The following is a 25528-nucleotide window of genomic DNA, read 5'->3' as shown; positions in this document are numbered from 1 at the left end:
GATAAGAATTTATGGATGAACAACTTCTTTATAACAATTAAAGCGAGCGAACACAGAGCGACGTTTCGGTGTAGGCTCTAACACCGTTATCAAGCAAGTGACATACAGAGTGTGGTTGACAAAATATATATATAGGTTAAAGTATTTAACTCCAAGCATCTACCATTTTTTCTTTATTTTAAACGCCAAGGTGTATATTTCTTTCAGACACTCTTTACCCATTTAAAACATTTTAATTTAAATTTTCGACTCATGATTTGGTCTGACTCATCTTCAGTATCTTAGTTTAAAAGTTCTCTAAAGTGCTTCTGTTTAGCAGGGACAATGTGGTGTAAACAGCATACATGTTATACCCAACACATTTCTCCAAATAGTACTTCCTGAATTTATATTTTCAGACCCCTTCAACAGATTCAAGATGTCTGCAAAAGCAATCTACAAAGTTGCTCCGATGCCTACAAATTAGGTACAGGCTCCCAAGGCACAGGAGCTATTTAGACAGGTGGCAACAAGATCACAGTAATAATATCGTCTCTGGGACTGTGGAAGTCCCTGCACACTGTGTGAGGTGATAAATCCCATAGACTGACAGTCTCATTCGTGTCCCCATCGGCTTCATCACTCTGACCTATACCTGTGTCTAATTATGTCGCCTACGCATGGGCACTAAGAGTGTCAGATGAGAGTTTGGGTTTCCCTGGGTTTTGTCTCTCAGTCACCGACGTCTATTCTGGTTTACTCATGTGTCGTCATGAAGGATACTTTCATTTCCACAACAGGTTCAATTCCATTTTCTCTCAACGTTGTTGGGTTCCTATATCAAACAACAGCTATTTACCATGTTTACTCGTCAATTCAATTACTGAATGGTTTCAACACCTGTGGTGTTCCAGGTTCAAATTGTCCCCACCAACCTATGCTTGTCATAAAAATGAGAAATGGATCAGGTGTGGTGACTTGGTTGATTGTGTGTCATGGTATCCCAACAACGTAGGTTGGTGCTCATTACATCAATCACTGGTTTGTGCGGTATGGTACAATAGTCCAATATTGCTATCTCCCTTGTCTCAAACCATGTTTCATATAGTTGTTTTTTGTTTTTTTCAGAAATGCCAACTCCAATTTTAGGAAATAAATAATAATATTAATATCTTGGTGTCCCAAATTAGTAACTTAAAAAAAATAGTAATCATCATTAGCATGACTGTCCATAAGTGATCTTTAATGTTATATCATCCAAATCTGTAAACAGGAGAAGTTGAAATTATCTGACAAATGTTTGTTTGTTGTTTAAAACCAAAGTCAGCAATATTCCTGCTTTTTGACAACGGTAAATAATCGAGCCTGGATCAGACAAACCAGTGACATCATGAGCATTGATCTACGAAATTGGGGTACAATGCATGCATTCACTTTCAAGACCATTCCCATTGCCCTGGGGACCGTCAGCACAAACCAAATTAATTAACAGAGATGTGCTCTTCAAAGCGATCTCACACTACTGAAAGTCTGCGATAAGTAAGAGAGTTACAACAGGTCAATGCTAAGGAAGCATTGGTGACCCTGCCCTCTGCAGCAATAAGCGTTCTGTTCAATTTAATTTGTTTCCGTGTTAAGCTTACCTTAGCAGCTGCTCCCCGCACAGACATAGCCCTGTCCGTCATGGCCTGCCGGGCCGCCTTGTAGATGTCCTTGTGACACGACCCTCCCGCAGACCCCAGCCCCGCCACCACCTTCTCCAGCGTCATCATGATCTCACAGCGACCTTGAGACTGAAAAATAAGAAAATATCATATATATAATCTGCAAGGTCATCAATAATCCACATGTTTAACTTAAATCAAACTAAGCTTTGTTGTTCACTCGTGTACCAGTATCTAATGATATGCAACATGATGCATAAAGTATCATTTTCAATGTGGCTGCCATTGGAAAATGTTCTTAATAATGACAAATGTTGGTTTGTTGTTTTACGTTGCACTCTGCAATATTCCAGCTATATGACGGTGGTCTGTAAATAATCGAGTCTGGAACAGACAATCCAATGATTGATATCATAAGCAACGATCCCCGCTATTGGGAACAATTTCCCAAATGCCTAATTAGCAGAAGGCACTAATTCATGGCTAGACTGGTATCTGTGCAAGTTTGATAAAGAAATAAAGATGAGTCTCTGAGCTATGCTCTGAAAACAATCCCAACCCTCATTTGAACCTTAGTCCAATTTGTGGTCATGGAAACCGGAAACAGAAAAATTTGGTAAATAGCAAAAGACACCACCAGTTCATGGCCAGAGAGATATTTGATGGAGATGAATTGAACGTCTCTGAGTTACGGTTCAATGATAACTGATAACCTGAGTTCTAATGTGGTGATTATCATCCAACCAGATTAAGAAGGCAATGGTTTAGCATCACTAAACTTAAGCTCTGAATATTCCAAAAACGTTCCCAACATCTAAAAGCAATGGCTTAGCATTCTTTACCAGAGCCCATGATTAAACTTTCCTGGCAGTGACATTTTAGTGTAGGTTTATGGCATCTCTGAGAGCTCCTCATTAATCAATTATCTTGACCGTAAACTCACTGCCCTAGTACCAGATAACCAGTACCATAAAACTGCTATTTCCCTTCAACAACTCCAGAAGGAGCTCATACTGAAAGATTTAGTATCCTAGCATTACCAGATTTGTCCATACTTTGACAGCAAAATTATGAAAATGTACAAGAAATATGACCCAAGGGTGTTAAAGTGATGCAGGAGAACACTCAGAGTTCTCAATTAACATAATCCAGGAACTGGAGGAAGGACAAGTGTCATTTTCCTTTTGACTTACACCTTTAGCATTAGGTAGACGCAAACTCTGTAGCAGGACTAATTAATGACATTTCCTTGTGGACTACCACCTTAACCATCAGATAGACGGCAACTCTGTAGCAAGACTAATGGCATTTCACTTTGGACTGCCACTTTTACCATCAGGTAGATGGCAACTCTGTAGCAAGACTAATGGATTTTCACTTTGGACCACCACTTTTACCATCAGGTAGATGGCAACGTGGTAGCAAGACTAATGGCATTTCACTTTGGACTGCCACTTTTACCATCAGGTAGATGGCAACTCTGTAGCGAGACTAATGGCATTTCACAGAACACCATTTTTACCATTAGTACATGGCAAATCTGTAGCAGGACCAGGGACATTTCATTGTGGATTACCACTTTTACCATCAGGTAGCGGCCGTCATATAGCTGGAATATTGCTGAGTGCGGCGTTAAACAACAAACAAACAAAACCATCAGGTAGATGTAGGAGATCGTGTTTGCAGACAAGTGAAAATGAAAAATAAAATCTAACCCTGTCAGTGTGTAAAACAGTTGATGAATAAATCTGTACTACGGTTCTTCAGCATAATTTAAATATTCCTCACGTAGGTGATGATTGGCTTACTGCTTTGCTTAACAGGCCTGTATGTTTGCAAGCTTCATAAATATACTCTCTCTGATTATGCTGGTAATGAGCACCTTTCCTTCATCGATGCCCTGCTAGTCAGTCTTTCCTCATCTCCCAGCATCACATGCCATCACAAGCTCTGACACCTGAATCAATCATCAGACTTGATCTCTTGGGCGTGGAAGCACTGGCACACAAACATTGCTACTGTCTGCTTACAGAGGGACTATGATCCATGGTATGGTGCCCATCTACGTTTTCTAGGTTCAGGCGTTATAGATAGTGCTATGTCTCAAACCAGGGTGATCGTGAACTCCAAGATTAGAACATTTGAGTCAGCAGATATCAAACTGAAAAATATGAATGAAAGATGCTGGACTGCCAGTTGCAGTCCTCCTTCACTAGAGCCAACCCTCATCAGGATGTCCCCATTACAGATTGTGCGAACCAATAGTCTGACTGACAACCCAAAAAACATGATCCTCTACAAGGAATACACGTGACCTTACAATCAGGTTACACTATGAGCAGGCCTCAAAGTTTAAAGTCTTAACAAGTTGCCATATGGCTACAAGTATTTTTTTCCAAGGTAGCCAGTGGTAAAATCAAGAAGTCAAGCCAATATTGTAGGTAGCCAAAAGCATTTGAAATTATAACTATTACATGTACAAGTCATAACACTAGTCTTGGAATTGTATATTAGTGGAAACTGTTCATGCTGTAATTGAGTTTTGTTATTTGTGAGTGGAACAATGATGCAATTTATGTTACTAGATTACATAGGTATATCCTTGCTTATCCAATAAACTATCAACTAAAATAAAATACTAATTACATTAATATTTATGCATTTCGGTTCATTGTTGACTTTAGGAGCAATTATTTGCAAGAACAATCAGTAGAAGACGTGTTTATTTTTGTGTCTTCATATGTGTAGCAATTGAATTTAGTTGCCACAAGATATTTTTTAAGGTAGTTATTTGGCTACCTCTGAATTTTAGACACTAGACAAATTGAAATTAAGGTCGCATTGGCCACCATTTTAGTTGCAACTTTGAGGCTTGATGAGTTAAATCCAACTAGTGTAATTCATTTCAGGACTAGTATCCTTTCTATGGTTAGGAAACACCTGCTAGTCCTCACAGCAACACTAGCAGCAGTACTAGTAACTCTGAATCAAGTGGATGAGTCTTGCAAAAACCAATCAAAAGTATTTGTTCATGATACAAATTGCATTATTCTTGATTGTTGCATGAGTTTAAAAAAACACATTCCAAAGTTTTATGACACAATAAAACTGTTTACTTCTGAATGAAAACTTGAAGCTTAAAAAAACCGGAAGACATGTACATTTGGGCCTGAGTAACGGTATGACAGCCTGCGTTTCCTTTCTTAATCAGCGTGCGTCATAACACATTAAGCAAATATGAAGGGATGCCAACACAGCAAATTATATCCGCACTTACTGACTGACATGTTGTGAAATGAAATTTAAACATGCACCAGGTTCGACAGTTCTTGAAACAATGAGATTAGTGCATGCTGGGAAGAATTAGAGGTCTAATCTGTTGAATCAGGCCTTCTTACCGTGATACAATATGGTTGATATCGATTGGTTCAAATAACATAAGATTACCATGACGTTCAGTCATTCCTTGATTTGGGCAAATATGACCACTTGCCAAGGAAATCTATACCAAATGTTGGTCGAGCATAAATATAATTACATTTTTCTTGTGTGCATAAATGTTTGTGTAACTTGGTAGGATTGGAACCGAGCGTTATTGATGAGCAGGGTAATTAGGTGTGTGAATGAATGTTGTCTCATGCTGCAAGTAAGCAATATTACAGATATATCTCTGCAAGGAGTAAATAATTAGACAGTTTGTTTGTTTGGTGTTTAACGCCGACTACGCAATATTCCAGCTTTATGGTGGTCCGTAAGTAATCAAGTCTGGACCAGACAATCCAGTGATTGACATCATAAGCATGATCCACGCAGTTGGGATACGATGACATACATCTACCAAGTCAGACCAGTGGTTGATACCATGAGCAATAATCCATACCACTGAAGTTGATGATACATAATCAGGCCTGTGGGGCCAGGTGACCGGAATATCATATCATCTCACTACTATCTTTTTGTATTGTTTGTTTGTTTGTTTGTTTGGTTGTCGTTTATCGCCACACTCAGCAATATTCCAGCTTTTGACGGCGGTCTGTAAATAATTGAGCCTGGACCATACAAATCCAGTGATTGACATCATGAGCATCGATCCACGCAATTGGGATACAATCCTGACCACCCGATCCTGTTTACGACGAACAGTCGCCTCTTACAGCATGCATGGATTGCTGAAACCCATCCCAACCCGGATCTTTCTGGATCTCTCACTACCAGATGTAGTGACCTGTTCCCACTGGCACAAATCAATCTTAGCGCTTCAGCTATCGTAAGCCTATGTTAAAGTATGGGAGTTATGAACATCTTAGCACTAAGATCGCTTTGCGCAAGTAGGCCCTGGAATTCCCACATGCATTATCCAGAATTAATACCTGAAAAAGCTAATATTTTAACTATTTCAAAAAAGTCATTCATTCACAATGCATCCCCTGATGTTATTTCATGTCCATCAAATGATAACAATTTGCACAAAGTCTACAGACAAGGATAATTTTGCTGTTTTTTTTGTGTGTGCAAAGTCTTCAATCACTGTGGATATTTCACTCATTTTCTATCCAAAATCAAATCTCTGATAACATCATAACATCTGACGTCTGCTATCATACCAAGATGTCCCGGAAATATACTGCTTATGTTACTTTGCACTGTTTTTTTTTAGTGTTCAAAGTCTTCAATCATTGTGGACATTTTACTCATTTTCAATTCATAGTTGAAATCTTTTGGTAGGCTTAACCTGACGATTGCAATGACACAAATTGGCGTCTGCTACCCTGTGACTCTCATCTGTCCCTGCTGGCTGGTAAATCAGGGAGCCAGCTCCCCTTTGACTTCCCCTTCACTACAAAAACCCATTACACTTTTTCCCCAGGTGTAATTGCTGCACAGTCACAAAAATAGTCCCGGCGCATCTGGGAGAGAACTCTAGATGTGGAAGTGGCAGCTGTTTCAAGAAGACAATACCAGAATTGTGAAAGGAACCCCTAATTATCCTGCCACTTAAAAAAAAAACCTGTACAAATTGTACATAAAACACCTACACGAAGCCATCAAACCTAAAAACAATCTCTATATCGCCTCTGAATAACTTTTGAAAAGAAACAGGACACCATCTTTTATCTTACAGGAATGGCACAAGACAGGGCTATGTTCAGCCACTTGAATTTCGGTTATTCAAATGAAATAGACCTGAATAATAATACTGTTAAACGATTAAGCAATGTAACAAGTTTCATCCAGACAGTTGAAATTTGTGTCAACCACGTGTCACCTCACAGCATCATTGCTGATGGCTGACCACTCCCCGGTAACAAGTGTTTGACTTTTTTGAAATTATTTATTGGATAGGTGGAGTGGTCTTGTTTGGTAAAAAATCAAGAACTGAATGTGAGCATGCAGAGCATGCGCTTTAGACACTCTTTTTAAAAAAATAGCAAGACGTAAAATTATGTTTTTTTGTTTTTTTTAAGATGAACAATTTTTGTTGGTTTGGGTTACTGGCATATAAATCAGGAATATATGTCTTTTTTTCTTCTGCATACAAAGGACATTCACATAAAATATGGAATTCATCTTCCTACAAGTTATATATATATAAATGATTTCGTTCTTTTTTGCTTTCTACAATAAGTTCAGCAACAGCCATATTTGATCTGAAACTTGAATGAAGGACTACATGTGTCAGGTTTCAGTCCCCTGATGCCTTTATAATCTGTAAAGAGATTTGTTGCAGATATATTCAAAAGATGGTTGCCTGATTTATTTTGATGCCTTAATAGAACTGGAGTCTCCGTGTGGAAGAGGCCACCCAACACCTAATTTCAGCTAAGTCCATGTTAAATATCTGGAGAGGAAGAAGAAAGACAACATTTCATACTATGAGGTCAGACGACCCTCCTAGCTAGTCTTGAGGGATAAAATATTTTGGGACACTAACTAGCATATGTTTGTTCATTTTTTTATCTCATTTTATCGAAATCCAGAAATCTGACCTGAGACACAACACCAACTTCAATTTCTTTTGAACAATTTGAGAAATTTGATAGCTATCAAAATATACAGCTCCAACTTAAAATAGAAGGTCAAGGACACTGTAAGAGGCAGGTCGGAATAAACTTGGATAAAATCTTCCAGATGTTGTGCAAAAGGCTTAGAATGAATGTTTTTAATCATTTGCTTTCATCTCTAAAACCTCTACAAGAATAGCTTCAGACAGAGAGGCTGTAAATAGCCAAGGACAATTTTGTTCCTATGTAACTATAAGCACTAATACAGACATGAGCTTCTGGAAATAATCCATAAATAACTGTTCCGAAAAAAGTAAGATATATAGCTAGTATCCAATCATGAAAAATATATTTTGATTAGCTGCACTTTCGTCAACACACACAGAAGCTCTGATGATACAGTGATGTTTTGGCAATGTCTGGCAGCAGACGGCAAAGATGTTTACAGCTGTGGGCAGACGGATGACACGTTCATAGCCAATGTTGCTGTCGGCACTTGTAATGTATGCCGGTGCATTCCTTGCACAATCTGCAGAGAATGCTTTTTCAGGTGCATGATGTAAGCCACCACTGCAAGTAACATGCTCCACTTTACCAGTTATCTCCCTTGAAAACATCCACGTCTAAACATAGCACTTAAGTATTTTTGTACATCAGGATACAGATCAATTGCTCCACCCAAAACCTATTGACCTTTACATGTTCTTACACTGTTGGAAATAACATTTATCCTCATGGTATTGTCCGATATTTATCAAGGCAAGTTTTTCCAATATCTATAAGCTAAAGCAATGTCTATAATGATCATTAATTGCAATTAGCATCCCAAATCCCCTGCTACATAGATTGTGGCACTTAACCCAAACAATGAATTTAGGTGAATAAGATGCTAATGCTTAGAACTTGGCAAAATACCAAACAAAATTCATCAATAGGCTGTGCCATGGAAGAGGCCATTTTTATTTCATATAGGTAGAAGATATATCTTGATACATGGAACGGTCCATGGAGTATGGGAGTTGAAGGTATTTTACACCAGTTAGCAATATTCCATCTATATCATGGCTGCCTGTACATAGTTGAGACTGGACCATGCAAACAAGTGGTTGATAGCATAAGCAACAATCAGTTATCATTCAGGTCAAACACGGACCACCCATTCATCAGTTTAGTCAACAAGCAATGGTAACTTGGAACTACCCTTCCCTGATATCCTACAAGGGGAACACAAAGTAAGTTACAATAAAGCAGTGCTCGACACTAACACTGGTCCACTTGTACGAGTATATTTTTTTAAGGGCCAGAACAATTTTTATAATGGTGGTCAGGTGGTCTAGAATTATATAGGGGGCAAACAAAGTAATTTTAGTTTGTATAACTTTTGAAATCAGCGATAGAGTCTAAACTCATAGCACCACTGTGTCTAGTAGAGATCTAAGAGGATCAGTTTTGGTAAAGTGGTCTAGGGTAACGTGAAACAGATTCTTAGGCTATACCCTTATTCATCATTGAAGAAAGTCAAATCATAAATTATCAATCTGTGAAGATACATTCAAATAATCCTCCCTTTGGTGTATCTGGATGACATAACTCTTGCTTGTGCCAAACTTACTGAGCAGGTGTTACTGCTCACACAATATTTATGATTATATGCATCAACGCTTAATTAAAGCAGACTATATGTGGCCTGTGTTGTAAATCAAGATACAAAGGGAATGTAAGAGCAGAATCTATCCGGTAAATAATTCACAGTAGGAGCATCTCACCAGACGATAGTTTGCACTTCTGAATACCTCACATGTTCCACTTTCCTGCCGATAATATTGCTGCTGCTTGCTGGAGAAATGCCAAATCACTGGACTCTCCAATCTTGAAGTGATCATAACTTATAGATGTACTTGTAAATGCTGGGCAATGTGTCAGCAGATTAAATATCACCTGCAAAATCTTCCAACTGAATTACGATCTAAAAGCTGATGCCTTTGAAACCTTACACATAATAACAAGATAGCTGACACTTAAATATCCAATGTTTGTTATTTGTGTGGAGTTGCTTGCCCATGGAAGATGCCTACAGTCTTGCAAGATGATCCTCTCAAGACAATTCAATTACACAGTGAGCCGATCCTTAAAGCAGAGATAAATTGAAGAGGAAAAACAATGGAGAAAAACAACCTCTGTTCTTCTGAGTACTGGAGTATTGGGAATGAATTTCACACAAATAAAATTGTCAAGACAATCGATGTGAATAATAATTCATTCATTAAACATACTCCAGGAAAAGGTCGTCACTTCAAGTTACAGATGTGATGGATTTTGTTCAAACTATTGATAATCTGAAACCTTCAGGGCTTGTCACAAGAAAATTATCCCTGAAAGTTTCTCCAACTTTTTAATTGCAATCACTGCAGATGAATCTCCTTGATTACTGGAATATTGACTGTAAACGTGTGTGTGTGAAGTTTAAGCCATAACAATATCATGATTGCACCATAGAAGCCCTGTAAGGATAGGGTTAGAAAAGTCTCCCAGCACCTAACAGGCAGCTTTGGTTGTATCCTCCCCAGGGAGCTGAGAATTATTCTTGAGTGTACACTGATCCAGAGACCGGGGTAATAATAGCGCTTTGAGCATGCCCCTGAGTGGTGTGGAAATATGTGTAATATAAATAGCCCATTATTGTTGTTGTTATATTGGATACAGCGGTTAAACTCTGTGATTTTGGAGTCATTGCACTCATCGTGGGACATTAATCATAGTAACTACTGCTCTGTCTGATAGACTTGATTACTTTCAGGATGCTGTGATATAAGCCTTATGACTCCTTGACTTTAATTCGCTACTGTGAACACTGACTTGTAGTGTGTGAGTGTTGTCATGTTTATGGTTCTTTTATGGACCTTCGAGACTTAATCTGATACTCAGTCAAAAGGAAAAGTATCGATCATAATGCAGCCTGCAACCAATGTGTCATATCGGTAGGTGTAAGAGTAAGGGAAACATTACTTAGCAATACACTCACAGGAGTGTGATAAGTGTTTTATGCCCTACTCAACAAAGTAACAGTTATATCACTGGAATTGGTCTGTATCATACAAACCATTGGTTGATGTTGTGAGCATTCATCCATGCTGACAGGTTTGATGACAAACAGGAAGGTATTGTTTGTTTGTTGTAAGACAAGCAATAAAGTGTTCCAGGCCTATTCTAACTCTGCTTTCATCAGATGCTAAATCTTTTCTGATCAACAAAGCAGTAAGCTAAACGTCATCTATATTTACAGTATTGGAGTTGTGCTGATAAAACATAAATAATGGTCAACCCATGCAACACAATTCATTCTAAGCAGCCATTGTAACCATCCAATCTCCATTTCAGTCCTGACACGCATGAGAAATTAGGGACTTGTTCTGCTCTTACATACATCTGTGCAGCAAGTATTGGGTACTGGGGATCCCAGGAACCCCAAACAGAAAGGCCCATTACTTACAAGAAATGTGGTGTAAATAGCTTTCTTACCATTTATATGTAGACTCAAAATAATCACTCATACTGAGAAAATAAAATAAGGCTGAAAAAAATGATATGTGTGTTTCAGGTAACCCGTGCAACCCCATGTTTAACTTGCAAACTAAATATGATATATCTCTCCTGGTTTTTTAGTTCTGCTCCGGAAACGAAATGTGATGGACGAACAGACAGCACCCATGCCTAATCCCCCTTCAACTTTGTGGCGGGGGATAATTATTAAATCAAAACAAATTACCAACCAACCAACCCATATTTGTTGAGTCCATGTTACCTGAAACAAGAAGAGTGTTGAGTTTGGCCTACCACAACACTGGACACGGAAGGACAGTGTTTGGTATGTCAGGTTACTCAGGTACGTAGCATCAGATGAAGAAAGGCTAAACTACTCACCTCAGCATTTTTGAGAGATTTGATGAGAATCTGTACTGTTTCTTCAAACGACCTGCCGACCATTCGGCCGAGTTTTTCATACATGGCACCCAGACAGGTGATAGCAGCCCTGTAAACATAAACAGGACAGTTAGTGATAGAGGTTATTGAAATAACACACCAGACTTTACTACAAGTGTATGCAGTCTTATACACAAACAGTACAGGTATGTACAAGGTAGGAGCATCAGCAGCCTCCACAAAGCAATCTGTGAGTCACGCTGTGACTTTCATAACTCTAAATTAGACCTTAGGCAGTCATCGAGCTGAACTTGCTTTCAGGAACCATGGGTGAGTGAGTGAGTTTGGTTTTACTGCTGCTTTAAACAGTACTTAAATAATATCACAGCATGTTAGCTTGACTTTGGGGAAGAGGTTGCAGTGATGCAGTTCTTTGATGTTGTTTATCACTCCAGTGAAACCCAAAGAAGAAATTATCTAGATTTAAGTACCATGTATTTTGCAATATTCCGGTCACACGACAGCTCAAATAACAAAGATAAAGACCTAAAAAAACCTCAATTTTACACTGACTAAACTGTCGGCCCTTTCTCCGAGGCTAGAATTGTGATTTATTTGGTTCTTTCATTGCCAACTAATTCCCTCCCCCCCCCCCCCCCCCGGCTCATCCCTCCTCATGAGACAGGTGATGCAATGCTGATGCATTAGAGTTGGCTCTTGGCTCAGGTAACCACTGTCTGGAACATGGAGTGTATAAATAACAATGCACTGCAAGTGCCTGGCATCCTGGGGAGTGTTATGGTGTCAAACATGCGGAATCACAGGCGACTTTTTGCCAAAACCATAACCATGGTAACTACAGAATCATGCCAGGTATTTACTATGTGTTTAGTGCCTGATGGAGGGATTGGCGATCTACACAGACCAGCATCATGTGAAACATGCAGCAGGAAGCACACCATGCACCTGATGACTGCCAACAACAGTCCTGGGGGGATGGATTGGGGTGGGTGGGATTAGGATGGGGGTGGGTGGGATTGGGATGGGGTTGGGGTTGGGGTTGGGGGTGGGGGGTGGGGGTGGGAAGGAGAGAAAATGAAGAAGAGAGAGAGAGTAGGTGGGTATGTTTGTTAGTGGTTGGGTGAGTGGATGTGTTTGTTGGTGGTCTATGGGAGTAGGTGGGTATGTCTGTTGATGGTTGGTTGAGTAGGTGGGTATGTTTGTTGGTGGGTGGGTGAGTAGGTGTGTATGTTTGTTAGTGGTTGAGTGGGTTGTTATGTTGGTGGTTTGGTGAGTGGGTGGGTATGTCTGTTGATGGTTGGTTGAGTAGGTAGGTATGTTTGTTGGTGGGTGGGTGAGTAGGTGTGTATGTTTGTTAGTGGTTGAGTGGGTTGTTATGTTGGTGGTTTGGTGAGTGGGTGGTTTGGTGAGTGGGTGGGTATGTTTGTTGGTGGAAGGGTGAGTGGGTGGGTCTATGGCTGGGTATGTTTGTTAGGTGGTTAGTGAGAGTGGTGGGACACTGGGTGGGTTGATGGATGGATATGTTTGTTAGTGCTTGGGTGAGTAAGTATAACACTTTGGTGAAATCATTGACTTCTATAGGACCAGCAGATCCTGGCAAGTCCATAGAATGTCAGACGTTCTTAAATGAGTGGCTGAATGAGAAAGATGGGACAATAGGATAGATGGATGGGTGGGTGGCAGGATGGGTGAGAAATGTGTTGGATGGTGGGGTGTGTTGTTAGAAGCATGAATACTTCAGTGTGTACATTGATGAGTGGGTGAATGGCTGGGTTAATTAAGCATTGTACATAAATCTCTTCAATCATGTCTATGCATATTTCTTCTCTTTCATTTACTGCATCTGACTAGGTGTTGTCTTAAGAGTCAAATGAATGCTGTGTAGGTGTCACATGAAACAGATACTCCACAAAACTGATTCAATAAACTATTGATCATAACCTCCGCTAATAAAATGTCAACCCTCAGTTCATCTAAGAAATACAGAAGACGTATAAAAAAATTCAAGTCTAATTAATTTCTTTTCAGCGACAGTGTCCTTACAACTGGAACACAATCAATGAGACTTTACATTAGCCTACCCCCCATGTTTTCCACATCGACCCTAGGATCATTACAGTGTTCGGCAGGAGACACTCATGTGGAAGAAAACACCCAGCAAGGGCCTCCATGACATACGCTCTTACAACACAGGACTTCGATCCCTACCTCAGACAGCTCTGGCCTCCATACAAAGCCAGGAAGTGTGTCAAACTAATTTGTCAGCAAAATGTTTGTCCCACAAACAACTTGACTGGAAGATTTGATTTATATGTTGATGTGATTTATTATCATCACTTGCAGTAAACATTTATCAATAAACATGAAGGATGAGAGATTATCAACTGGGAAAGCAAGTGGACTCTCTGTAATGCAAGTAAACAGAAAACCCCTCGAAAATTAGTTTGATCCAATCATCAAGGTTGATATAATCGGCAGTTGTCGGCAACACATTGGTGATATTGATTTGGCAAACTGCTCTATTATGACAGGTTGTCTGCAGAACTGATTATTGAAACGGTATAATATACAGTGACAACTGTCAACTCTGGAGCACTGATTGAAACAGTATGATATACAGGGACAACTGTCAACTCTGGAGCACTGATTGAAACAGTATGATATACAGTGACAACTGTCAACTCTGGAGCACTGATTGAAACAGTATGATATACAGTGACAACTGTCAACTCTGGAGCACTGATTGAAACAGTATGATATACAGGGACAACTGTCAACTCTGGAGCACTGATTGAAACAGTATGATATACAGGGACAACTGTCAACTCTGGAGCACTGATTGAAACAGTATGATATACAGGGACAACTGTCAACTCTGTAGCACTGATTGAAACAGTATGATATACAGGGACAACTGTCAACTCTGTAGCACTGATTGAAACAGTATGATATACAGGGACAACTGTCAACTCTGGAGCACTGATTGAAACAGTATGATATACAGTGACTAGCCATCAACTCAAACTCCATTAACCCAAGATATTTTCTAACTTCTTTGCGTAATAGTACTTTTCTGCACTGTGGTCTGTCTAAGATTGACACTGAGAGTCATGAATTATTAAATTTAAAGAAGAAACACATTGAATGAAATAAATTCTATTGTAACGCCAGATATAATAACCTCCAGCAGGCCCTATAACATGCATAAACTAATTTGACATATCAAAGTTTGTTATTCCGGTTCTTAAATCAACATAACAAGTTTTTCTATTTTCATTTCTAGAATTGGATTTGTTTGTAAGTGATGATATTTGAATTTGTGATACCAAGTAAACATTACAGCAGGCAATCAAACGTGTACATATTTCAAATTCCTTACTCATTCTTTTTGGAAGACAAAGCATGCAGCTATGAAATCAACAGGCATTTCAAAAATTCTTTCAATGAATCTTTATCTTGCAACATTCTTTCACCTCTCCAGTATTTCGGCTTATTGACCCAGGAAATGTCAAAAATATGAACATGTAAAAACATGTAAAAAATATTTTCTGCACTTAATCTGAAAGTGTCAACAGTATTTCATTATCTTTGTGTGTGCTTAATGGGAGGAGTGACCTAAATGATGCCAGTCTCAGATGTTTACCAGTTTGGTGAAACCCACGAGGGACTGGTGCAGAAAAAAATCAAGTGAGTGAATGAGTGAGTTTGATTTTTTGCCGCTTTTAGCAATATTCCAGTAATATCACGGCAGGGAACACCAGAAATTGGCTTCAGACATTGCAATGTCGGAAATCGAACCCGGGTCTTCGGCTTGACGAGCGAACGCTTTAACCACTAGGCTACCCGACCGCCCCTAGATCTTCCAAAGAATACCATAAGCAAACCCATCACTTCCAGTGTAGGGTCAGTAACTAAAGGGGATACTTGGGTCCTTCAGGTTTGCTGCTGAATATGTAGTTTTTAACATTATGGTACTGACGAAGCCAGTACAAAAAAACCTTTAGTCCTGCACCTTGAATGGAATATATGCATATTAGGATTCAAAACCATCATCACAACACATCATCTTTAGTATAAAATGAACATCAAAGGTGTGACAAACATGGTCTGAGAATACTAAGTATGACTTATTCCAAAATATTACTTACAGTCTAGTTGGCAGGTAGCTGGGAGAATCATCCTTGTTTCGGATGACATCATTGCACTTGTTGATGGTGTTAAACAGTTCAAATGTGTCACCGACGCTGAACAAAGTTGCCAGACAGCGTGCAAGTAATTTCCGTGTTGGAGGACCCGGTGATTCACTGATCTGATTGGTCAATTGCTCGATGAGCTTATTCTGACTTCCTTTGATGTCCGACTGAAAAGAAAAGCAGATTTATTGTAGAGGAGCATGAACACACTGGCATGCAGGTTTGTCTTTTTGTTTTGTTTTGTTTGTTGTTTAACGCCACACTCAGCAATATTCCAGCTATATGATGGTGGTCTGTATATAATAGAGTCTGGAACAGACAATCAAGTAATTGACATTATGAGCATCAGTCCACGAAAATGGGATACGGTGACATGCATCAACCAAGACAGCGAGCCTTACCACCCCATGACATTTGTCATCTTTTACGACAAGCACAGTCGCTTTTTATGGCAAGCATGGGTTGCTGAAGACCTATTCTACCCTGGATCTTTACGGGTGATTGACATATATCAACACTCAGTGAACAGAAGACCTTCGGGCATGTAACAGACTAAACATAACATGACTTGTAACATCATGGTTGGAGTGATTGTAACACAGAGTTTTGACAAGTGAACACTTAATACAGGAGTACAGGGTGGGGCAATGGAGATTATCTTCCCCAGTTCTTCAGATTTCCTTGGAAGAGGGTTGCTGACCATTAACAAAAACCAAATGAACAACCATTTTATAACAAAATGGATCCCCTGGTGCTCCAGTTCTGATACCGGAGCCTATTATTTTCACAGAACAAGAGCCACATAACCAACCCACAAGTACCCACATCAGTCTGAAATACTATCGATCTTCTGCTATGTTCTATTCTCTTGGCAAAATGTTCAGTAGATTTGAGTGCTACAATACCGGACTATTATTAGCTGAATTTTCAAAAGACTTTGGGCTTCAGGCAGGTAGCCAAAGTCTAAGATTTTAGAAAGGAAATGTAACTCATAGCTGACATAAAAGACTAATATCCTTCCATATTCTGTTTTTATTCCATATCTCCTCAATCCTGTGTCGCAGTATGGTCCTTTCTTTAAGTTCTACAATGACTTTCTGACCATGGTACCTCCATAGAATGAGGAGGATCCACTCTGGACAGTCCCTGAGTCTGTTCGGACCAAATGTAAATGTCCCATTTTCATTCCAGTCATTTCCTCCGACTAAGTCATTCCAATCTCTGTCCGTATTTAGCCCGAATCGAAGTGGATGACTTCTGTTAACCTTACTCAATGTAGCAGACGTCGCATTTTGTAGATATTGACTTTTTGACAGTCTGATTGGATAGCAATGGCGTGATGGTTTAGGAAAGGACGGTATCCGAGCACCGGCCTCACACTCAACTGCCTCGCTGATCTGGGACGCAGGTACTGATATGACATGAGTGATGAACATTTTACACCAGAATAAGTATCAGTAAATGCTGAGTGGTTCAACACAATTTCTTAAATGCTCATTTACCAATGTCAAGGTAGAGATACCGAATCATTACCATTTAAAATATATTAAACAAGAATCCAAGTTTAACGTACACAGCACATTAGAACAGGACATTTATGCGTATGGAATACATACTGGATACATCAGATGTAGTGTATATCAACTGATCCTATATTTAACCAAGAGTATATCAACCACAGTTTCAGACTGACAGCATGTATTAAAGACTACTTAAACCACCTTGTTCTAACTTGATTATGCTTTTTTATACACAATTATTAAACTAAACTAATTACATAACACCTGCATCCACTCTGGACAGTCCCTGAGTCTGTTCGGACCAAATGTAAATGTCCCATTTTCATTCCAGTCATTTCCTCCGACTAAGTCATTCCAATCTCTGTCCGTATTTAGCCCGAATCGAAGTGGATGACTTCTGTTAACCTTACTCAATGTAGCAGACGTCGCATTTTGTAGATATTGACTTTTTGACAGTCTGATTGGATAGCAATGGCGTGATGGTTTAGGAAAGGACGGTATCCGAGCACCGGCCTCACACTCAACTGCCTCGCTGATCTGGGACGCAGGTACTGATATGACATGAGTGATGAACATTTTACACCAGAATAAGTATCAGTAAATGCTGAGTGGTTCAACACAATTTCTTAAATGCTCATTTACCAATGTCAAGGTAGAGATACCGAATCATTACCATTTAAAATATATTAAACAAGAATCCAAGTTTAACGTACACAGCACATTAGAACAGGACATTTATGCATATGGAATACATACTGGATACATCAGATGTAGTGTATATCAACTGATCCTATATTTAACCAAGAGTATATCAACCACAGTTTCAGACTGACAGCATGTATTAAAGACTACTTAAACCACCTCGTTCTAACTTGATTATGCTTTTTTATACACAATTATTAAACTAAACTAATTACATAACACCTGCAGAGGTTAGGAAATATTCATGGGATAAGTAAAGGAATGTTGTTCCCCAAACCTTACTCACTGAAGCAAACCTCATCAGTTCAAAACACATGTTTGAATAATTAGATTCTGCATCTTATTGACTGCGAGCTGCTGCAAGTACTTTCAAGGAATGCTAGGGTAGATGTTTTTTTATGCTGTAGAGCAAAAGTACAGTAAATAATCCAGCCTGGCCAGGCAGAGAAGTGGTTGATAGCATGAGCAATGTTTCAGCACAACTTCTTCTGCCTTCAGATCATCTTGGTGTCAAAAATGGCTGAGAGTGAGAGAGTGAATGAGTTGGACTTTACACCACCTTATGCAATATTCCAGGAATTGTTTGTTTGTTTGTTTGTTTGCTGTTAAACACCATACTCAGAAATACTTCAGCTACAAGACGGCCGTCTGTAAATAATCAAGTCTGAACTAGACAATCCAGTGATTGACATCATGAGAATCGATCCAGGCAATTGGGATACAATGACTTGCATCAACCAAGTCAGTAAGCCTGTCCACCCAATTCCGTAAGTCGCACCTAACGACAAGCAGAGTCGCCAGGAATATCATGGATGACACCAAAAATGGGATTAACACATTGTACCACTGTGGGGAATCAAACCCAGGCCATTGCATGACGAGTGAAAGCTTAAACCACAAGACTACCCCAACGGCCCTAACAGAACCTGAGACAGGCCATGACTAGGCAGTGGTATTCATGTAAACTTGGAGATGATCTTTCATTTCATCACCTGAACACAGACTGAATAACAGTTTACCTACGAAGAACTTCTCAGTGGTTGTTAATGACAGTTCCTGTGCCAACAACCTAAGAAGTTGAAAAAGACTGCCAAATTTGAAATTGGAATCCCAGAAAGTTAGGGTAGGCTTTCAGTTGTTAATAACTTTTCCCATCTGTTCTGCTACAACTGCTTTCAACATGTTACGACCCTATCACACCACTAGAACGATTTATTCAACACATCTCAGGACCATCAAATTCCTTACTCTATATTTATGTCTTTCTCTGTGTTTACAGAAGCACTAAAATACACTGGCAGTCATTTCCAACATTTCAGAAGCCTTTGCCAATGAAAACAGAATGCAATAACTCTAGTCTGCGTTCACACTTGAAGTATGCTTACAGTTTGGGAACAGCAGTGAAGCCATCACCACTGACTTTGCCAATTCTCTGTCATAACAATCAATACTGGATCATTTTGTTCCTCTTGATGCTTTAAAACTTTTCAAGAATATCATCAACGCCTGGAGTCATCATCTGGCTTATTGATTTAACTTAATGTCAGGCCCCTCCTGTCAATTCAAAAATGACCTTGAACAGCTTCCGAAGAACCTCATGTTGAACACTCAATTTCATTTTCAAAACTTTTTGTTATCAATGCATTTTTCATGGACTTCTTTTCCTTCCAAATTAACTCTTTCAACACCAGTCAACCAGAAGTGTTTACTGCTGGGACACCGAGTTCCCAGAGACTCTTGTGTGATAGATGAAGCCAACATTTATCAAAGAAAATACCTGCTTGTAAAATATATTTGCTACTACATGTTATACACCATTTGAAAGGTCTGATCCTATGGTTTATAAATATGAAAGTTATATTTTTCAAATTATTTAAAATAATGCATTTACAATTTAATTAAATTCGTTGTAAATAAAAAATGTACGCTAACACGTTGTTAACATCCAGATTAAGGACCAAGGAAGCGAAAACTTGACGATTTTCGGCAAATATATGATTTCATAATATCCACGTACCTATTTCTGTTTTATTTTCATTGTTTACGTAATTGGAAAATCATTTTAAAAAGAATTATAAATAGTTTCTGTCATCACCCATTTCCCGATAACAGCGACTGTCCGCTCAGTAAAATGAAGAAATACCCCCGTTTTCGAGGTTTCGTATGAATAACACGTTCGTCGAAGAATGGCATATGACACATCGCTGGAAAGCTTATTCCTTCATCTACACGCTCGTAACATCGACTGGTTTTTTTCGTAGTTATAACAAGCGATTTCATTGGATTAAAATTGGTTTCTAATGACGCTTTCTTGCTGAAATCTGCTACAAGTTTCGTGATTGGTCAATTTTGAGCACGTGACCTAAGGCAGCCAATCAAACTACAGCTGTGATACCAAGCTCGTGTTCGATAAATTACAGAAGTTTGCGAAAGAATTTTGTTAAATCGTGTTATTCTGAACGTTTTGAGCAGGAAATCACGATATATATTAAAAATATTGAACTTCGTGAATGTATCGTGCTAGGTTACGAGCTGTGACAAAGATTTTTCATGCATATATTTTTGCATTAAACATCGTGTCCGAGCCGAGAATTCAAGGCGACGAAAGCCGAGATGTCATTTGACTTACATTACACGCGATCGCACGAAAAGATGGAAATAATAACTTAGATGTAAGTTTGAATACTTTTAGATATATTTTTGTTGATTTTATTCATTACTTTGTATAATACATTAAAAGATTTGTTTAAAACGTCTTTATTTTCCTCTTTGACGTGTTCGATGTGGACCCGTTGTCGAAATGTGTGTCCGAGAATTTTATTTTCAATAACATCGCGAGAAATAGTGAATAATTTTTTAATTTAACGATAAAAAATGTTAAATTGAAATGGAATATGTATTTCAGACATTGTGAAACGTGATAGATTTAATAAATGAATGACATTACAGGTAGGTCCATAAAAATATATACTATTTTGACGTGACTACGGCTTGGCCGGATAACCGGCCTGCGGTGTCTGGGGACTCGATGCTTCTTGGCCGGATAACCGGCCTACGGTGTTGAAAGAGTTAAGGCACGTGTGATGGCGAAAGTAATAGGAGATTGAAAACTGGCTGAGCCATACTTCTGCTAGCATCCAGGGGTCCAGGATCACGAGAAATGTAAACAAACCAAGGAAACAACCCAGCTGACATTCCAATTAAGACTAGATTGGAGCAAAAGGGTAGCCAGTGGCCTTGACTTGTAAAACATCAAAGTAGATTGGAGCAATAGGGTAGCCAGTGGCCTTGACTTGTAAAACATCAAAGTAGATTGGAGCAATAGGGTAGCCAGTGGCCTTGACTTGTAAAACATCCGAGTAGATTAGAGCAATAGGGTAGCCAGTGGCCTTGACTTGTAAAACATCCGAGTAGATTGGAGCAATAGGGTAGCCAGTGGCCCTGACTTGTAAAACATCCGAGTAGATTGGAGCAATAGGGTAGCCAGTGGCCTTGACTTGTAAAACATCCGAGTAGATTGGAGCAATAGGGTAGAAAGTGGCCTTGACTTGTAAAACATCCGAGTAGATTGGAGCAATAGGGTAGAAAGTGGCCTTGACTTGTAAAACATCCGGGTAGATTGGAGCAATAGGGTAGCCAGTGGCCTTGACTTGTAAAACATCCGCGTTTGAGCCAACTGACTGTTGTAGGTGTCTCCAGATGAAATCGTGCTGGAACATTGCTTACAGGCGTTGTTGAACAACACTTATTCATTCATTGACACCCACTGAAGATTGTCATCCCTGAACTGTTCAGAAAGAACAATAAATAAGACGACTCTCTGATGATTGTAAATGCATTGATCATTTGCACTGTAAATGTATCACAACGAAAATAAAGTAATTGCAAGATTTCTCTGATATGATAAAGAAGGGACTTAAATAATAGCGACCGTTCCTCTCCCCAAAATGACATGACTGTGGAATAGAGCTAGCTTGAGCTGGCTTGACTTGCTTTTGTATGCATTTCTAGATTATTTTTTTTTTTCATAAAATATATATATTCCACGTCATGGTGCAGGACTAGACATCCTGGTAAAAAAAAAATAACGGTGACAATCTATAAACATGCAGTGGCTTTCAGCAAAGAGTAACTCCAGTGAAGTGCTGCAAACTGATTTCACTGATGTGAGAAACAGGATCCCAAGGGGGATGTCAGCGATAAGATCCCTTATCTACAATAAAAATTAACTCCATGAAAACAAGAGCCTGTCCTGGCTGAGTGATGCTTCTGGCACCCCGTCAAAGCCCAGCCATGTCTACTGTTCCGGTGATAGACAAACAGCAGATAGCCTATCCAGCAGGTTTGTGATGCTGTTGGTGGCTGCAGAACACTCATACCAAGTACACACATATAAGAACACTCTCGAAATACAAAGACCTACATCAGTGGGCATATCATCTTTAGGCAAATATATTTATTAACTGTCTTGATACTAAGTACAGCTATGACTTTAATAACTTACTCAGTAACATGATCTTGATTATATGTCCTCAACATCAACTACAGTGGTCCCTCGCTACAACGCTACCAATGGGGTCCTAATAATTGGTGGGCGTTATAGACGATGAGCCATTTAACCGAGGCCGAGGCGGGGGAGCGCGCTCGGCAAATCTCAAATCATCAATATGTGTTTATCTCACGTCACGTCAAAATAGTATATATTTTTATGGACCTAGATCTACCTGTAATATCATTCATTTATTAAATCTGTCACATTTCACAATGTCTGAAATACGTATTCCATTTCAATTTATCATTTTTTATCGATGAAATTAAAAAATTATTCACTATTTCCCGCGATGTTATTGAAAATAAAATTCTCGGACACACATTTTTTACAACGGGTCTGCATCGAACATGTCAAAGAGCAAAATAAAGACATTTTAAGACATTGTATACTGACCCTCCTCTGTTGACACCCACCACCACCCGACTGCCCTTGTGCATGGGGTTTTAATCGACTGTTCCACCCCAAGTGTAATTTAATAATAATTTCTGTACTCTTTCATTTATCCTGTCATCTTTTGATAACACACTATTTGCATCAGTCTGTATCAGATGAACATTGGAGTTTACCTCAACAATTTCATTTTGAAATGTCCAGTAATTAGTGATGAAAAATAAACTTGGACATAATAACTGCATGTACAGTACATCAATAAACAACTTCTCAAAAAGACCTATTTTTGTCAAATTTAAAACAAATACGCCCAGTGAAGTTTTATTATTTCCTATCTTACAAACAGCTGACATAATAGTGCCATTTACCATTCTGTAATCCTAGAATAATTACGGTAGAACAAGATTGTTGGGGGCTCCGCCCTGGAAGCCAATACTACAGCACAATAGTGGAGTGTTTCTACAGTTGATGGTTGGCATTTGGCACATTAAATTAGAGCTGTCTGTAGTCCCCCTTAGACCTATGTATTTCCAATGTGCAAAGGATGAATACGACTTGGAACAGATACTATCCTGGAAAGTGTTTGCTTTGATCAAAAACAGAATTATTTTATTCCATGAATATATATATATAATGTTCAGACTCCATGCACACTATTCCAGCAATAGCATGTCAGGGTACACCTGAAATGGGCCTCCCATTGTACCTATGTGGAGAAGTGAACCAGAGCCTTTGGCTTGACGAAAGTGCCAATCTAGCCTATCCCACCGTCCCTATACTGAAATTGAGTTAACAAGTTAAGTTTAATACCATTTTCAACATATTTTAGCATTGTCACAGCAATTTAATGTCTGATAAAAGCTTGAAGTGATGCACAGCATCAGATTTTACCACATAAGCATGGATATGGTTCTGACAAATCAAGGAGAATATGGGATTTGGACCAACAATCACAGGGCCCTTGCATGGCTGAGGGGGGCAGTTTGCAAATAAGTAACCTCTGTAAGCATGGGGAGCCTTCTGTTTATTACCCTCCCATCAACACAGCTACAGTACCAGTACTGCCAAAACCAAAAACATCTTCGCTATATGATGCCATCTTCCCGAGGCAAGGGAGTTAAAAGACGATAAAAGTCCAGCTTCCTCCCTTGCCAAACATTTTGGTTGGACTAATGAGTCTCTGCATAGTCCAATCAAAATCACATAACAAACTAGATATCTGGTTCGTAAACAACATGGATTTCAACATGCAGATTTAGGTCGACTGCAGGATCTGCAAAGCATGTGTACCGCCAACTGGGCATGGACAGATATGTGCCAAATTGTTTCATGCTTTTAATCAAGGTGCTCAAGTGAGTTGATGCACTTCACAGGGTTTAGACCTATTTTATTACAATATAGATCTGATTATTGATCAGATCATCTTGAATGGACGCTGACATTTTGTTTGAAGCAAATGCAAGTGACATGAGAGAATGAATCTGATTGGTCAATAGGAGGGACATAGAAGGAACATAACTCGTAATAGCCACAGGTGGTGCTACGATCGGGTCTGGAAATACCAGCCAAGTTTGGCAAGGGTGGAAACTGGACTTTTATAGTCAGTAAACGCCCTTGCCTCAGGAAGATGTATGCTGCAGGAGTTCATGAATACATAATTACTCTGCCAAACAGGTTTATGAAGACAGGCCTGATCTGATACTCTTCCAGGTCAGGAGTGTTGTTGTTCGATGCCCTAGACTGGCCGCCCTCCACAGGCACACGCTGCATCAAGATAAACTGACGGCTTATTATGAATCTGCCCTATCAGGTTCCAATCTAAATTGTTAAGGTCAGCGTTAGGTGTAACATAAACAGAAACTAATCCTAGAAATAATCACCTGGAGTACAGGCAAAGCCATCAGATGCTAATTCAATTTAGTTGTTGGTATTCACTTGAAATAGGATAAGTAGTGGCATTGGTAAATAATATGTAAAACGGTCCACACACGCACTGTTGATTTCTGAAGAAAACACCTTTCCCTTTTCTTTGCATATACGTCTGTTTGCCTACATGTGACACCGATGAATTGCATGGCTAAGAAAACGGAGGTGAGGATAAGTGTTTAAAATCACATTCAAGATTATTGCACTTATGTAGCGATGGCTGTACTTATATATGTGCATGTGTGCAAACTTGTTTGTCGACTTGCACTGGTCCGGACTACTGCCGGTTTAATATTGCTAGCCCACAAAGATACCATACCCTAGTCTAACATGGACACCCCACCTAGACTATATATGTATACTCCTAGATGACCAGTCCCTATTTTATCCCATTTATGTGCCAGGCAGGGTAACAAAAAGTACCATCTTTAAACGTCTTTAGTTTTAATATGACATGGCCGGGGAACTGCCCATTTAGCTTTTGCCCTCTACTCAATCCACTGACCACAGAGGCGGTCTCAAAGAAAATGGAAATAATTGGCGAAAACCAATAATGCACATGGGATTGAACACCATGTACCCAGCATTAGAAAAGAAGTTAAAGAACATAATATTTTAAAATGTGGCAATTGACACTTTACACTGAGAAATGTACACC

General features: G+C 39.2%; 1 protein-coding gene across 6 annotated transcripts in view; it reads right to left on the bottom strand.

Annotated features, from left to right (window-relative positions):
- LOC124118948 (HEAT repeat-containing protein 5B-like) overlaps nt 1-25528 on the bottom strand; it is a 126419-nt gene that overhangs the window by 55413 nt on the left and 45478 nt on the right. For all 6 annotated transcript variants that reach the window (XM_046481289.2, XM_046481295.2, XM_046481280.2 and 3 more), the window contains exons 3-5: nt 15736-15947; nt 11567-11675; nt 1623-1772 (exon numbers count right to left, since the gene is read on the bottom strand). In XM_046481289.2, the coding sequence (XP_046337245.2) occupies nt 1623-1772; nt 11567-11675; nt 15736-15947 (471 nt within the window). The remainder of the gene's footprint in view (nt 1-1622; nt 1773-11566; nt 11676-15735; nt 15948-25528) is intronic.

The sequence above is a fragment of the Haliotis rufescens genome, unplaced genomic scaffold, assembly GCF_023055435.1.
Source record: "Haliotis rufescens isolate VD_foot unplaced genomic scaffold, xgHalRufe1.0.p SCAF_3, whole genome shotgun sequence".
Classification (NCBI taxonomy): domain Eukaryota; kingdom Metazoa; phylum Mollusca; class Gastropoda; order Lepetellida; family Haliotidae; genus Haliotis; species Haliotis rufescens.
The sequence above is the reverse complement of the archived record's forward strand: the minus strand, read 5'-3'. Positions and strand labels throughout refer to the sequence as shown.